We start from the raw sequence: 16,816 nt of genomic DNA, 5'->3' as shown, positions 1-16,816 counted from the left end.
CATCGAAGGAAGTCGGTTTCCTTGGAGGCCTTGGGGTGCTTAGGTAAGGGGCTGAAGAACCGAGGCAGTGTCACAAAAACACCTGAGAATGCCTCGGGTTAAATGCACTGCTGTGACTCGAGCCAGAGCATCCCACAGCGCGGGCACGCGAAGTGCTTGGCAAATACCTGCGTGGGTTGAAAACAGGCAGCGATTTGCTGTTTTTTTCCTGGGAAAGGGCCTCAAGAAACCGCCCCAGCGCTGCCCAGCAGCAGCCGCCCCGCAGGGCAGGGCCCGTCCTGCCCGGACGCCACGGCCGCCATGGCCGCCACTCCCGCCAAGCGCCGCCCGCCATTTTCCTCCCGCGAGGACAGCGGGCGCCGCGCCCATAGCAACGCCACTGCGACGTGGGGGAAGGAGTGAAAGAAGAGGAGAAAAGCGCGGCGCCAGCCCAATTTCTGCCGGTGAGACCGCTCCGCCCGCGGCCTTCTCCCCGGTCCTTCCCTGAGGGCCGTGCCGTGCCGCCCCGCGCTCGGGAGCGGTGCTCCCAGCGGTGCCGTTCCCGCCTCGGCCGTGAGCGGGGCGCCCCGCGAGGCGGCTGTGCCCGCGGTGTTTGGCCCTCCTCAGTTGTTTTGTCCGTCTGTTAACATGTCTGTTTGTTATTGGGCCCACCTAAAATACCCCAAGCTAATTGATATTTGCCAAACGCGGGGAAAGGTGGCATAACTGCCATGGACACTGCCGGGATGGGGTTATAACCCCACACAGAACTCAGCACCTCAGTCTTTGCCCACCTCATCCCCTTCAACTGCTGCCAAGAAGCATCACATTGTTGTGTGTTACAGAGATACAGGAAAAACCTAACATTGTGCCTTTCCCTCAGGCTGAGTGATTTCTCGGGTGAAGTCTGGTCAAGTACTGTTGTAATGCTTTCCCACTTACCTACTTCTTTCTACAGGGCAATTTTTTCCCTAGGAAACAAGCATTTGATAACAAATTGCACTGAAGTTATGGAAAATGTCATTCTCTCTCAAAACCAGTGTGTTTTGTACAGGGTTCGTGTTAACAGCTGTTCATTAAACTTCACTCCCAGCTGTGCTTGTGGTGCCTGAGCCATGGGGCTGCGGCTTGGCACCCATCTGCACACAGGCATAGGTCATTGCCCATTCCACAGGAAGAAAGAGGGCAAAATTATTCTGGATTAAAAAATAATAAATATTACCTTGAACCCATAGCACTGGAATGTGGTGTTAAACGCATTAGTGCTTTGGCAAGCAGTGTAGTTAGCTTCATCTGTCTCTGAGGTAAGTCTGCATCATTGTGCTGAAGTCTGTAACCCTCACCTGGCATCATGAGAATTTGCTTCCTTGAGGGAAAATCAGTGAAAATCTCTGTTTAAAAAACACAACACCAAAATGCTGCATGTACTTAAGTTTTATTTAAAAACATGAACTAGATGAGCCCCAGAGGTCCCTTCCAACCTGAGCTATTCTCAGTTGCTGCTGGTGTTGGTTCATGCAGCATTTTGCTGCCGTTGAGCAGGGCAGTGGTACAGCCTGGCTCGGGGTAGGGGGGGCAAGTGGGAGCGGAGTGATGATGCACCAGGGGTGCGTTACAGCACTCAGCCTGGCTTATTGAAACAGTTGAAGCCCCTGTTTTCTTCTCTGTGGTAATGCTGAATAGGCCAAGCACTACTGTCATGCTACAGATTACATGGGAATAGGTACTGGTAGATAGTGTCAGCTGCTTTTCATCATGTTCAGTGCTTTTATGTATGCCAGGAACCTTTGAACAGCAACTCACTGATACGCTTTAACATTTTTGATCTCACATTTTTAATAATTCAAACTATTGCCTCAATTTCTTCTCCATGGGCAGGAAAACCAGGGCACTAATACCTTAAGACCAACATTTACGTGCGTGCTTGACTTGCAGGACAGCAATCTGCTTCTTCAAGACTTCTTAGAGCCTGAAATTTAATCAGAGGTTGTTGGTGCATTCTGGTTCCAGAATGGTGACTACTCCAGAAGGTGATTACTAATTGTTTTGGCTTACTCATATGCTTAGCTATCTGAAGTTAGCCATCTCAGCCATTAGATCTACTTACATCACTTATTTTTGTTGGCAAATGTAGGCAAAATGCCAAAATGTTGCAAGAGGATTTAGATATCCAGCTCCCATTGTTTACAGTTACACTGTCAAACAGTAACAAGGCCTGAAGGAAAACACAGACTGTATGATCCCATGTCCTGGTGATGGGTTTTTTTGGATCACGCTGCATCTATGTTTAGAGTTTGATTCTGAGCCACTGAAGTCCAAGAAAACGTTATTGACTTTGGTGGGAGTAAAATACCGGGCTTCTAACAATGTAACCTGTGCCAGAGCGGTGCTTTGGCCCGTGCCCCCAGTACAGCATGCCTTGGTGTGCCATGTCCTTGATAGCAGCAAGGAGCATTACCATGTGGATCCCTGAGGATCAGTGCTGAGCACTTAAGAGCGTGATTGATGACAGAGTTTGTGATGCCCACAGCTTTGAAAGTGAGCCAGCATTGGGGATGGACTTGATCCAGCATTTGCATGCATAGATGGAGTTGCTTTGCTGTCCTGTTCTTTTTCTGGGGCTGGAAGGACATGGCTCTTTCAGGTTTTTGAATATTGCTTTGCTTCTGGGAAACAGAAGTGGGTAAGGACTCCTGCTGATATGTCACACTCTCATAGGTTACATTGTGACTGATTCTTATAAACTGTTCTTTGATTCATCACTTCTTTCATCTCTCTGAAATGTGACCAAGCTGGCTAATGCTATTATTATTCCTCACTAGATGTCAGGAAGAAGCAAACTTACACCAGTGTACATGAGGCAGTGAAAGCTGGTGATGTAGAACAGCTTGCATTAATGGTAAAACGCGGAGCCTCTATCGATGAGGTGGATTTAGTCCACAAGTTCACACTGCTGCACTGTGCTGCACACTCTGGAAGCTTGGAGGTAAAATCATAGAATGGTAGAATGGCCTGGGTTGAAAAGGACCACAGTGATCATCCAGTTTCAACCTCTGCTGTGTGCAGGGTCACCAACCACCAGACCAGGCTGCCCAGAGCCACATCCAGCCTGGCCTTGAATGCCTCCAGGAATGGGGCATCCACAGCCTCCTTGGGCAACCTGTTCCAGTGTGTCACCACCCTCTGGGTGAAAAACCTCCTCCTAATATCCAACCTAAACCTTCCCTGACTCAGCTTAAAACCATTCCCCTTGTCCTATCACCATCCAATCAGTGTCCTCAAATTTTACAAAATCAGAGTTTTTCTTACTCCAAGCAAGGTGTGCCTTTTGGCCTTTCTTCTAGCCTCATTACTTTTGTCCCTCTTCTGTTTTCTCCTTCACTCAGAACACTCAGAAAATCCATAAGGTTATGTATAATGTTCTGAAAGTGACTGAACCAAGTGAGAAGTGACACAAAAATGTTTGTTCAGTTACCAGTGTTCTGTCCCATGCCTCATTCTCTACAGAAATACTTCAAATACAATTCATTTTAATAAGCAAGAACACTGCCTACCGATGCAGAGATGAGCAGGTACTTGCTGCACAAATGATTTGATGTCCAGAAGGACTGAGCTGCTGCATTCAGCACAACATTCACCTTCTTGTTACAGCCTTCTTGTGCAACGTTTATAGCAATCTTACTTTGAAACAGCAAGGCTGTAAATAACCATACAGAGAGCAAAGTCCCAAAGGAAAGAATGTCAAGTTTTCTCTAAATTGGAGAACAATAAGTGCAGTGCTATTACTGCAAGGTACAGAAACTGTCAAGAAAATGCTGATGATTGTGTTGTCAACTCTAAAAATCACTTGCCCACCCTTATCTGCCTCTATAAATTCTACCATTTTTCATTTAAGTCTCCTTTGCAATCAGTGTATTTGGGTTTATTGAATTATCTGTCCCTCAATTGTTACTAAGCTCCTTGGTGGAAACAGGGCAGGAAGCAGGGCTCGAGACTAGCCTAAAAGAAGACAGGAAATAATAATAATGTATAGCAAAAAGCTTTAACTATTTTCGTAGCTTATTATTGATTTAATAATTCTTCAAGCTTTCCATGGAAAGCAATAACACCTGCTGAAAAAAATGTGAATAAAGCTAAAATAATGTATGATGGGTGAGAGGAGAGGTGGGATTACATGCACCCAAGAAGCCTAATAAATGAATTGAGGCTTTACATTTGATTCATGGCATTTTTCCTACTGTTCATGTTAGCTGGACTTCAAGTGAGCATGTTTGCATCATTTTTCCTAATGTTTTTACCTCATGTCACATGAATGCTCTCGCGGGCTGCATTTTAAATCTGAAATAGTAAAATCAAGAAGCCACCCTGTAAGATCATTTAAAATTAGAAGGTTGGTTGTGCTTTCTGTACACTTAGATGAAGCCTTGAAACAATCTCATTTCCTAGTAGCTAACGCTGTTTGAAATGTTACATCTGCTGTTAATTTATGGTTAACATTTGCCCCGATAAGTTGTAAGAATTGTTAAAGAAGAATGTATTAAATAAAACGAGCTTGTTTTTGGTTGAGCAGTGCCTTCACTGGTTGCTCTGGCATGGCGCTGACGTGACACATGCGACAGTCAGAGGCTGGACGGCAGCCCACCTTGCGGCGATCCGCGGGCAGGATGCTTGCATGCAGGTACGTAGGGATGTACACTCTTCAGCAAAAGGAAGGCAGGCCTTTGCTTTGGACACTTCCTTAAGAAAATCAGCTGAGAGTGCTCCTACTGGGGCTGGATCTCATCTCTGTGTCTTTACAGCTGAAACCAAGTCACTGGTAAAACGAGCGCACTCGTTTGTTCCCTCTTTGCTAACATTTATTTTGTGTGGTGACCCCAGAGGTACCCAGCTGATCATCTCAAGTCATCCTGCCAGGCAGCATTTGCCCTTTCAGCCTGTGAACTGAGCTCAGACTTTGTGTTTCTTGTAGGCTTTGTTAATAAATGGAGCAAACCTAGAAGCTCGAGATGACCGTGGCTGCACTCCGTCACACCTGGCTGCAGCCCACGGGCAGTCGTACACATTGCAAACCATGCTGCGAAGTGGAGCGGTGAGAGACTCCTACCTGCTGTTCCGTAGGGCAGAGCCAGGGTCTGGTATCTTTTTCCATACCAAGCCCTCACTAACTGAGGTTTGGGACCATGGATTGATCTCTGTTGGTACATTCTTGTTGGGAATTTATTTGTAGTATAAATTTCCGTTTTTTAATTGTAAGAGATGTTAGGTCTCTAGATCCAAAAATCTAGAGAGAATCAGTAACTTGGGACAGATTTGGACAGGGAAATCACTAAAAGAAGGTCAGGTGCTGCGGTGGCTGTGATTTTTTTCCAGTTGTACAAACCTTCTACAGTAATAGATGTTAAAAAAATCCAGCTGTATATTTAAGAATAATGACTAATATGGTGATAGAAGTGTGACTGAAAATGTGTTTTATTCCAATAAAGCCTGTGAGAAATACATCTTATGCTACTTTCATGGCTTGAATTTGGAAAAATATTTCATTTTGTTTAAATCATGTAGCACAATGAGCCATCAATTCTTATCTATAAAATATCTTGTGTCTAAGCTTCATAAACAAATTAACCTGCTGCTTTCATTTTAGAATGCAAACGTTGCAGACAGGAATGACTGGAAGCCTGTTCATTATGCTGCTTTTCATGGTCGCTTGGGCTGTTTGCAGCTTCTTGTTAGATGGGGAGCATGCATAGATGATGTGGATACTGATGGAAATCTTCCAGGTATGTCAGGAATAATCATTTGTTTTTTCAACCCTTGTTGTGTATGTGATAACTGTGGCACATCATAAATAAAACACACCAGCAGCGTTGATATGGCAATAGATAATGGTTTGATAGGACAAAAGGGAGCCATTTAAAACTAAAAGAGGAGATTAAATGTTAGGAGGAAATTCTTCCCTCAGAGGGTGGTGAGGCCCTGGCACAGCTGCCAGAGAGCTGTGGTGCCCCATCCCTGGGGGTGCTCAAAGCCAGCTTGGATGGACAGCCTGAACTGGTGGGGGGCAACCAACCCAAGGCAGGGGGTTGGAACTGGATGATCTTTCAGTTCCCTTCCACCTGAACAAGTCATTCTGTGATTCCATGTTTCTGGAGGTGTTCAAGGCCAGGTTGGATGGCACTTTGGGCAGCCTGGTCTACTGGGAAGTGTCCCTGCCTCCCCATCCATGGATGGTCTCTAAAGTCCCTTCCAAACCAAACCAGCTGATGACTGTATGATTTGTTCCATGTTATCAACCTGATTATTCCATTTTTATAATGATGGGAGAATACATAAATCCAAAGTACTTGTTGGTTGGCAGCAGTATTCTGTTCAGCTCCTGCTACTGCTGGCAAGGCTCACATCAGGAGCAGGTTCAGCCTGAGTGCTGTGTACGTGGGCATCCTCTGTGCCTGTGCCTATGGAGATCACAGGAGGAGAAGGGCAGGTGGGGCAGCAGGCAGGCTCTGCTGCTATCTGCTCCTTTTTGAATGTATACCAAGCTTGAACAGCTGTGCCTGTGTGATCAGATTCTGGTGTGTTCATATGCAAGCTTTTGCATCCAACTGTTTCTTAGCTGGATTGGTAAAACCCTTGTTCTCATTTACCTCTGATTTCTCCATCTTGATTTACGGCATACCAGTATTTCTGTATTATCTGTAGTCTGTAATCTCTTCAAAATCCTGTGTGTAGCCACTTCAGCATAAAAAATGAACACTGTTTCTTGCCCTTCATAGTTTCTCCACCATCCCTTTGCTTATCACACTACTGCCTCAAATTACTCTGTAAGTTGAATGTTGTCGTTCAACCCTTTGTTCTTGTAACATCATTTCCCCTTTAACATTTGCCATCTTACGGTCTGTCGTATTATTTGTTCCAAATAGCAAATGTTTTCATCCCTCTATAACTTGTTTAGAGGTTTAGATTTAAGATCCATTTTAAAGCATTTTATCCTCTGCTGAGCACCATTTATCCAGAAAACCGATGTCTGTGTTCTGTCCTGCAAACCCAGGCTTTGTTAAAGGGTATGAGGCTCTTACATCCCAGGAGGACATCTGGTGTAGTGGCTCAGGCAATACAGGAATGTGATGTTAGGCACTCTGGTGACAACATAGAATTTGCATTTGGGAACACTGCTTTTCATGGAGAGGTGGTGAATGACAGCACCGTTCCACTGAAATGCCCTGTTGTACTGGTTGGTCAAGAATTGTTTTAGTTATTCTTCTAAAGCTGCTTTGTTCAGTCCTTGTTGTGTTCATTTGTGTCTGTTATCATCCAGAAGAAAGAAAATACTTTGTAACACTGCTAATAAAAAATGAACAGAAGTGCTGTGCTCTACATACCAGTGTCGATTTAAATCATCTTTATATAATTCAGCTTCAAGATTAGCTGGCCAGTGCTATAATTTAACCTGAAAGTACTGACAGGAATTTACTGAGGGTTGCAAATCCACGCTCCTAAAACTTAAGAATTGTAAGACTGCACCTTTTGCAAGTTTGTTATGGCAGAGGCTTTAATTGCCTACAGTATGTTCATTTGTTTTGGAGGAACTATGGCTCATTCAGTGCCCTAAGTAGGCTGTTTTTATTATTTCAACATTTTGTTTTCTTTCTGTATTCTCTTTTTTTAACCATGCTTTACTTATGTCTTACCAGTGAAGCCTGTACTAAATACCATATTTAATTGTAGTGCAACGCCTGATTTTTCCACATACGTGGTTCTTTCACTGTCCATTTAGGCAGCAGTGAATAACTTTAGCTCGATTTTATAGGAGGTGAGATGAAACATGGAGAAGTTGGGATCCCAACACCAACCGTGATGCCTAAGATGAAGATTTTCAAAGTTCTCAGCGCTAGGCAGCATATTTTATGTTAACATCACAGAACTCTTTGGCTTTGGTCTCAAGAGCAAGTGCTCAGCGTGTCTGAGGTTGTGTGGCACTGTTCCATGTTGGGCACTGGCTGCTAAGAAGCACACGTTAAAAGCGTATGAAAATTCCTTTATGCCTTCCACAGAGCCTTGCTGCAAACCTGCAAAAGGACACAGGCAGAATGGAGCTCTGCAGTGTCTTTTTCCTTTGCTGTTTTTGCAGAAAGCCTTGAGCTTCTCTGACTGCTTTCTGCATAGGATAGGCACTGCATAATGCATTATCTCAGAAGGTGAAGTTTTATCCCTGGGATTCTTAGATATTCATGTGGATTGAGACTGTTTTTCACCAGCTGACCAGTTATCAGTATCAACTTCTGGAACGTGTCTCTTCATTTCACTTCTTCCTAACTCACTGTGAGAATGGTTTGCAATAGAGATCTCCCATGTGCCAGAAGTTAGCTTAAGTGAATTAAGTGATTTTTTTTTTTTCTTTTTTTTGCCCTAGATACATTGTTTAGCAATTAGGAAGATAATCAGAAACATGTAACCCTTTTTCCTGCAGAACGGCAGCCAGAGCATTTTGCTGGAGTGATAATGCATGCTGGATTAATATGTGGAGTGATAATCCACATTAAGTTAATACATGGAGTGATAATGTGTTGCCTAATAAAGGCAATCTAACTTGCATTTTGCAACTTCTTCCCATTGATGGACTGGAGACTATAATTTATTTCATAATAATGCCCATGTATTTTGTACCTCTTACTTTGTTGAGGCCCAGCACTCTGCTGGTGTTGAATAACTAAAGCTCAGTGTAGCCTAAAGGACAGGGGAGGAAGCACTTGTGCTCTGCAGGGAAGCAGTCACTGCTGTGCTGGGTCAGAGCAGCTCCTGCCCACACAACTCTCCACGAGTGTAAACATTAAAAAAAATGTCACAGAAGCACAGTGAATGCATCTGTGTATTAATGGGAAGATCAGGAGATGTACCTCCAAAGCTCTACCAGTAAAGTGAATGTCACTGTCATTTTACAGGTGAAGTAATGGAGCTGCAGAGGTGTAATGCAGCTTGTTGGGGGTGCTGCAGTGGATGTGGGACTGAAACAGATGCCCTAACTCCTAACCAAACCCTCCCTTTGCAGGCCATCTGTAGTCTTATCTAGGACAGTGAGGCCAGATCATAGCTGCTAAGGAGTGAGCATTCCATGGGGAACAGGAGACCCCACCAGTGCATCCCTAGCTGTTGCTCTGGTGTCTCTTGGCAGCGTCATGCTGTATTGGCTGCAGTCAGTTCTACCAGGGCATTTTCTGTGCAGATCCTGTCCTTAACAGCTTTCTTTTACCTCCTTTGCCTATAGCTGAACTCCGGATAGGAGCTGAGCATTCCCTGTGCAGCTGTCTGCTCCCTCCTGCTGTGCAGGGTTGAATGCCTCAAGTGCTGGTAGAGGAGCTAGATGTAACTGGTAGTGGCAACACTGCCTTCTTGATGGTCAGCAATGCCCTGCTCTAACATACGTGGTTTCTCCTTGTGCTGTAGCTCATTTGGCAGCCGTGGAAGGACACCTGCATTGCTTTAAGTTCCTGGTCAGTAAAATGGCCAGTGTCGTGGGCGCGCTGAAAGCCAGGAATGACCATGGAGAGACTCCAAGGGACTTGGCTGAGCGATTCTATAAAGACAATATTCTGCAATATATTGACAGTGTGGAAAAAGAGGAGGAGCATCCAGAGACACAGGAAGGTGAGTAGGGATGAAATGTTAAAAGTTGATTACGATTTGTACTGTTAAAATAGACATAGTAATTCTATGAAGCACTGGATTCTGAGAGCTGTAGGAGCAGAACTATGGCCTTTGTATCACCATTGTAAGGTACAGCTGTTGCTTAGGATATTTTTGGCACCATTACTGATAGCTAGACTGGGATACTCAGCACGACTTTATAAATATGATTTACAGTAATCAGAATTAGGCTTCTCACATTGTGTTGCACTATGAATACCAAGTTGCCCATGCTCTGCCTGCACTCCAGCAGAGATCCAGAATCGCTGAATTTGCGGATTTGCCTGCTCGTGATCCTGAATAACTGCTGAGCCTGGAAAGATCCCACTGAAATTAAGGTTACTTGCTAACCAGGAATACTACTGCAGTCAGCATGGCAAAGGACACAAGGGTAGCAAGGTTTCTAAAGAGGACGTTCAACAGAGCAAGGATATGAGCACTGTTCACCTCTCTACTGTTCCCAGGCACACACTTTCCCTGTCTGCTAGTCTTCTGTCATTGTGCTTACACATATAAATACTAACACTCTCCACCTATAAAAAAATAACCAGAAAAATCAAATGGCCTGCATGAATTCTTGCTTTTAAGCAAGAATCACAGAATGACAGAATGCCCTGGGTTGAAAAGGACCACAATGCTCATCCAGTTCCAACCCCCTGCTGTGCGCAGGGTCACCAGCCACCAGCCCAGGCTGCCCAGAGCCACATCCAGCCTGGCCTTGAATGCCTCCAGGGATGGGGCATCCACAGCCTCCTTGGGCAACCTGTTCCAGTGTGTCACCACCCTCTGGGTGAAAAACTGCCTCCTAATATCTAACCTAAATCTCCCCTGTCTCAGTTTAAGACCATTCCCCCTTGTCCTATCACTATTCACATTGACAAACAGCCGTTTCCCTTCCTGTTTTATATGCTTCCTTCAAGTACTGGAAGGCCACAATGAGGTCTCCCAGAGCCTTCTTTTCTCCAAGCTAAACAAGCCCAGTTCCCTCACCCTTTCCTCATAGGAGAGGTGCTCCAGCCCTCTGTTCATCTCAGTGCCCTCCTCTGGACCCGCTCCAAGAGCTCCATGTCCTTCCTGTACTGGGGGCCCCAGGCCTGGACGCAGTGCTGCAGATGGGGCTTCACAAGAGCTGAACAGAGGGGGAGAAGTAATATAGTTTATATATTTGGGTAGACTGGAAATCTGGGTAGGCAGATGACTACTGTTACCACCAATAATAGAACATTAACTGTAAAACAAAGGTATACTTGTTATTTCAGATTTGTGAAATTAATCACTGAACTGTGTAAGATGCCCGTAGTCATGACCAAGAGAGGTTTAGTCAAGTCTGTGATGAACAATCCTAGATATGCAGCTGCATTTTAGCTAATTAAAAGTTCATTAACCTTGCTAGCTACAGCTACGGAATGTCTGTGAGTTGCTATCGTAGAGGCAAGTTGTTTGAGACAAATATGAGCACGTTTAGTGGAATTACTGGCATCTGTTCAGAAATGTGTATTTCATTCTCAGTTTTAGCTTTCCCAGCCCATGATGCTGCTTTCAGAGGGGACTTGTTAGTACTCAGAAGATTAGTGAGATGTGGAGTAATCAATATTAATGAGCGGGATGATAAGGGATCCACTCTCATGCACAAAGGTCAGTAATTATGATCGATGTTTGAGCTTTTTCCTGTTTATTGCTGGCTTCTTTACTTATATTTTCAAATGGCTGCTCATTAGATAAACTTAATGAAAATCTCATTTCCTGAGGGCTCAAAGGAGCAACCTTGAAAAATATTTTATGGTGGATGCATGTGTAGGGGTCACTTTAAAAACAAAATAGCCAAGCTGAAGTCAAGATAGAACAGTTTGCTATGAAAAGAAAACAACATCCACGTTGATTTTTTTTTATCTGGTGGGATGTTACCTCCAGAGACGTGGACTAGTTAGGCATGGCAGTGATCTGCATTGTGGTTTGAGCCTTTATTTACTGAGCATACTGCTGATGTGACATGAAAACCACAACAAAGTAATTTGGTAGCCCACTCTGCAGGCAGCAGTAGATTCCTGGTATCTAACACCTTGGTTTGTAGTAGAGTGCTAGCATTACAGGACATCAGTTCTCTTATGTTTGAGGCTTTCTTAGTAGTGTTTGAGAGAAGAAATGGCAGGGGAGGCATTCTTGTAGTACACTTTTAACACTGTTTCCCACAGTTCTTTTGGCTAAGAGAAAAATGGCAGAATTTTTAAAAACGTGTAGAGAACAACTTTACATTCCTTCACATTTCTTCCCATTATCTTTTCTTGGATAGTTTCTACCAACAATTGTTTCACCCCCAATCTTCACCCCCAGTGTTTCTGTTATGGGGAAATTTTGGGCTGATTGTCGGTACATTTCCTTATTTCAGTCTGACACATCTCCAAGTGGGGTGCTGTCAGAGGCAGAGTTATTTTACTTAAGAAAAAGGCTTGCAGGTTTCAGCCAGCAATGCCAAGGAGCATCTTCCATATGTGACACATCATTACTAGGGGCCATGCAGTGTGGGCAGTAGCCCTGCTGATGCACGGGACTGAGAACATTTAGTTTAGCTCATGTACAGACGGAGTTGCACATATATTTCAGGGACCAGAGAAAGCCACAAACCCACTCTACATGATCTCTAAAATTGGGTGTACCCAAATGTCTTGAGCATCTTGAAATATATCCTCTGAAATAGTCTCTCTCCTTTGTAGTCTTGGTGAACCCAGCATCTTGCATGTTAAACCATAGCAGAAGGGGGATGTAGGAAGTTTAAAATGCTGCGTTTGTGCACGGCTGACTTGCACGCACCTTCCTTCCCCCAGCTGCAGGACAAGGGCACATCCATTGCTTACAGTGGTTGGTTGAAATGGGAGCTGACTGTGACATTACAGATGATGCTGGAGAGACTCCAAAGGATGTAGCCAAGAGGTAGCAGTACATGCCATGTAGCTCTGTCTTTTTTTAACCTTTATTTTGCTATTTAAATATCTAGTCAGCTTTGTTGTAATTACCCCTGATTTTTGGTGATGAAGCAAGAACTAATTACAGCTCTGAGTGATCAGCAAAGCCACACTGTAGCTGTAAAAGGCTGTAAAAAATTGCAAATTTATTTTCTTCTGCTTTTTTTTTTTTTTTTTTTTTTTTTTTTTTTGAGCAAGGTCAGGGAGAAAAGATGCAAACTAACGGATCTGCAGAAGGGAAATTATGAGCCTGTGTGCTCCAGCTGTACAAAGTAAATGAGAGCAAGAGAAGGCTGGTTGATTTTTGATTTAATGAAAGTAATGTAGTTGCTGATGAGATTCAGTTAAGAAATCCTACAAAGCAAAATGTATTTCTGAAGTGGGAGGCATCGTAATAAGATTTCAGTGAGGCAGAGTACTGTGGAAAGGAGATTGCTGTTCATAGTTTGTGTACCAGTGCTTCCTCAAATCCTGAAACTCTGTCCTCTAAATGGGAACAGGAAGTGTTTCAGAGTTTTTATCTCATGTGGGAGACATGGCTGCGTGTTTCTAGATTACAGGATCAATGTGTAGATTACAGATCAATGTAGGTTAACTGTTCTCTGTGCAGATTTGCCCAGCTAGCAGCTGTGGAATTTTTGACCCAAAGAACTGGAGACAGTAACTCTAGTGATGAAGAACTGGATGCAAGCAACATAAAATTTTTTGAAAGACATGGTGTGGAAGGGAGTACAGACAGCAAAGAAGACTTAATCCTGGATAAAGCAGAGAAAAGGGATGCACGCAGTAAGCATTGTCTGACTTCACTCCTTGTTTGAACAGTCCAAAGGTGTTGGATTTTTGGTTGCACAATTTCTGCCAACTGCCACATTTGTTTCCTGTTGTAGAATGAGTTTGTTGGTAGGTTATCTGTGACACTGAGTTGTGGAAGGTTAGGAAGGATGGCACAAGACAGTCAGAACATAACTGTTACACTGTTACAATCCCTGCAGTGAAACCACACTGGAATGCTCTTTGTTTCTGAGAGCAGTGTGCTGTGTGGGTCTCTATCTCAGCATCTCTGTGCCAGGTGTATCTCAGTGTCTGCTCAGCATTGTGGTTACTGCTCTGTGTCTGTTTCCCATACTGCTGGACTTCAGCATGAAGTCTTCAGCTGTTTCCATGCATTTCACCTACCTGGAGAACCCTGTCTTACAGTAAGGGCCTATCGCAGGATTCAAGAACTTCAGCAACTTCTGGAAATTGCCTACAGCAACTACAGACAGCTGGGAGGAATAACTGAGGAGGAGAGGAAGATGAAAAAACATGAAAAGGAGGTTGAGAAGTAAGGTCAACTTTATAATGTGTCCCGTTTTAAAGCCTTCTTTAAGGTTACTTTACACTCATATTGCTTTGGCCATTCTGTCTTTTCCACTTAGTGAATTTAGCCAGCCTAAAAAGAAAAGGACTTCAGCCATTTGGCCATTTGTGGACTCCTGCCACGAGGATCAACTTTGCAGTACAACACAAATGATTGATAGCTCCATACTTCTTGTGCTTGTGCAGGATGACAGCCTGCACAAGAAGACATCCCTGACTCTACCTCTGCCTGTCAAACGTTTGGCTATGCACTGTTCTCAGTCACTGTAGATGAGCATGTCCATTACATGCTTGGGCCACCTCCAACCAATGTCACAAATGATGTGCCATTAGTGGAGGCCGGAGAGCATCCCTAGGTCCACTTCTGAAACTGAAGTAGTGCTTCTCAGGGTACCTACAGAGACCTGTGTGTCAACTCCAAGATACTTACATTGTATGCTGGAAAACCCCATTATTTTAGCATGTTTATTGTCCCTAACATTGCAGGAATTGCTACATGGGAAGGATTTCTAGCAGATTTTGAAAATGTCTCCTCCCTTTGTAGCTTTGCTAATTCATTGTGGCACAGAGGAGAGCCAGCTCATTTCCAGATGACTCAGTTGCTGTTACATAGGGATAGATCAGAATTAAGTCTCAGCTAACCAGTTCCAGGAATTTCAGTTAATTTAATAGCCACTGTGACTGTGACTGATGAGAACCTGTGTAGCTGGGTCAACCAATGCTTCAGCTTCCTTTTAGTATGTGTCATGCAGGCTCTCATCTGATCGTTCCTCACGTGTGCTTACCCAATCACTTTAGGAAGCGTGCAGAGGAGCTGGGAGCCGAGCTGGGTTTCGTCCCGCCCGGCGCTGGCTCACTGTGCGGGGAGACGTCTCCACCTCGCGGTCAGAAGCGCCGAGCACAGCTGGCTGTATGGTACGGAAAGCAGCCGACAGTGGAGCTTTTACAAAGGGGCCCGAGCCAGGAGGGCTCTACATTCGCGTTGTTTTCTGATTTCTGTGCCTTAAAACGCGCTTGGAGCGGCCTGGGCACGGCTGTGTGCGCTCAGTGCTGTTTGTCCCCTTTGCTTTTGGCAGGGCCGTGAGGGAGCTGGAGGCGCAGCTGGAATCCGAGCGAGTCAGGAGGGAAAAGCTGGAGAGCCAGCTGGATGGCTGCCGCGCCGAGATCGGCCGCCTCAGGGAGAGCCGGGGGAGAACCCGCAGCCCTGCGGCTCTGCCTCCGGTTAGTGGGAAGGACGGCAGCCCTGCTGCTTGGGCGCCTGTTCTCGCTAAGACTGTGGGGTGGTACTTGAGTGAGTACCTTAACAGTTTTCAGCTTGGCACGGTGAAGCAAGCAGCAGCCTTTGCTGCATCCTGATCTGAGAGGTTATCAGTTTCTCTGTCCTTGGCAGAGAATATGGATTCTCTGTAGAAAAGGGAGTGGAGTGGTCCTTGAATGCTTCCATGGTTGGAATGGTTGGATGACTGGCTGTTCATCTTGGCGAGTAGCTGGTGCCCAGTTCAGACTGGACTGGGGACTTCAGGAGCTGCCCCTCATTCCCCAGCTGGCATAGCTGGTAGCAGCTACTGCACATGTTGTAGGATCTCTCTTCTGCATCAGAACTCTCCTTCAGAATGGGTTCATTCTTCCCCCTTTTACCTCAGACTTGAAATAGACTTGGTGGAGGCCTGTAATACAATGCTGCTGTGTGCGGTGGTTGAATTCAACAATTAGTCTTGTGTCATATCTTAATTATCAAGCCCACTGACAGCAAAGCAGGTGCAGATAGGTTGACTTAGAAAACAGAAAACACATACACATATTTAATCAAATCTGACAGTAGATCACTAGTTCACACGTTAAGTTTGAAGCCCAGGAGAGCTGGCTTTTCAGACCTTTCCCAGCCACATCATCATATTTTTAAAGCCTGTCTTATGGTGCAGCAGATTTCAGTGATTGCTGCTTAATAGCTGTAATGATGTCCTTTGTTTCAGGAACCCGAACCCATCTCGATTTCCTGCAAAGAGAAAAAGAAAGTGAAGAAGAATCCACCCTGCAGGCATGGAGGAGTGTTTGTGAGGCTGCGCTGAGGAAGGAGCCTCAGACACAGGGCTGGCAGGCAGAGGGCGCAGAATGGCAATGTCCAGTGCAAAGCACTTGTAGAGCCCAATTCTGCAGATGAGCTGTGGTTCATCGAACTGCTTTCCCAGTTCTCTGGGACAGAAAATATTTCTAAATCACTGCAGCAAGGAAAACAAAAACAAACAGACAAGAAAGAAAAAAAAGAGGGCTTCTCTTCATGTCCGGGGTAGTTTAACAAGAGCTTTGCAAATTGGAACATTCCAAAATTCACCTGCAGCGATGTCATAGGCCCTAGGCTACGAAAAAGCTATCCTCACCTACTGGAGCTTGGTATCACTGCCCTGAAACAGAAAGAATAAATAGGAAGCCCCTTACTTCAGCCAGGATCTGTGGGGTACAGACACAAAGAACAGCATAGGGGGTAAGTCCTTGCAAAATAGCAGCTGGATGCCAGGCAACTGACTTTTCATCTCCAGCCAATCTGTGCAGGCCACAGAATGGCTCTCATGAATAATACTTTGGCTGTTTTGATTCCAATTATAAATCCTTGTGTTATAAAGGTGAATTTCCTGGTGCTTGAATCTTGATGTGTCCTCTCCTTTGCTATCCAGAGAAGCTTAATTGTGGTAAGTTTCAAAGTTAGGGAAAAACTCTGTTTTTGTGTGCGTACGCAATAGATGGAGAACATCCTAAGCAATAACATAAACCTGTGCCAGACAAGGAGAAATCCAGAATTGGATCACAGACTTCAAGGTGTGTGAGTGTGGTGTGCAGCTGCC

General features: G+C 44.7%; 1 protein-coding gene across 3 annotated transcripts; it reads left to right on the top strand.

Moving 5' to 3' along the window:
- The first annotated feature begins 299 nt into the window (after positions 1-299).
- Positions 300-16,602, top strand: ANKRD42 (ankyrin repeat domain 42). Of its 3 annotated transcripts, XM_052669978.1 has the most exons (13): positions 300-443; positions 1,915-2,009; positions 2,802-2,965; positions 4,550-4,657; positions 4,949-5,068; positions 5,621-5,756; positions 9,418-9,618; positions 11,167-11,292; positions 12,480-12,585; positions 13,228-13,403; positions 13,815-13,941; positions 15,053-15,197; positions 15,950-16,602. In XM_052669978.1, exons 2-13 carry the CDS (start codon positions 1,991-1,993, stop codon positions 16,043-16,045), a joined length of 1,524 nt encoding a protein of 507 aa, XP_052525938.1. In that variant the 5' UTR covers positions 300-443; positions 1,915-1,990; the 3' UTR covers positions 16,046-16,602. The 3 variants fall into 3 exon arrangements, with proteins under 3 accessions (XP_052525938.1, XP_052525947.1, XP_052525928.1); XM_052669987.1 differs by lacking the exon at positions 300-443 and having other exon boundaries at positions 1,552-2,009; positions 4,949-5,149; XM_052669968.1 differs by lacking the exon at positions 300-443 and having other exon boundaries at positions 1,554-2,009.
- Positions 16,603-16,816: the final 214 nt, after the last annotated feature.

This window comes from Tympanuchus pallidicinctus, unplaced genomic scaffold (genome assembly GCF_026119805.1).
Source record: "Tympanuchus pallidicinctus isolate F22 unplaced genomic scaffold, pur_lepc_1.0 scaffold11, whole genome shotgun sequence".
NCBI lineage: Eukaryota > Metazoa > Chordata > Aves > Galliformes > Phasianidae > Tympanuchus > Tympanuchus pallidicinctus.
Note: the sequence above shows the minus strand (reverse complement) of the source record. Positions and strands in the feature narration are given on the sequence as shown.

Excerpts from the sequence above, each read along its gene's own strand:
- ANKRD42 (XM_052669987.1), top strand. Across the intron at positions 2,966-4,549 it reads CACACTCTGGAAGCTTGGAG|TGCCTTCACTGGTTGCTCTG; the intron begins GTAAAATCATAG and ends TTGGTTGAGCAG. Across the intron at positions 13,404-13,814 it reads AGAGAAAAGGGATGCACGCA|TAAGGGCCTATCGCAGGATT; the intron begins GTAAGCATTGTC and ends CCTGTCTTACAG.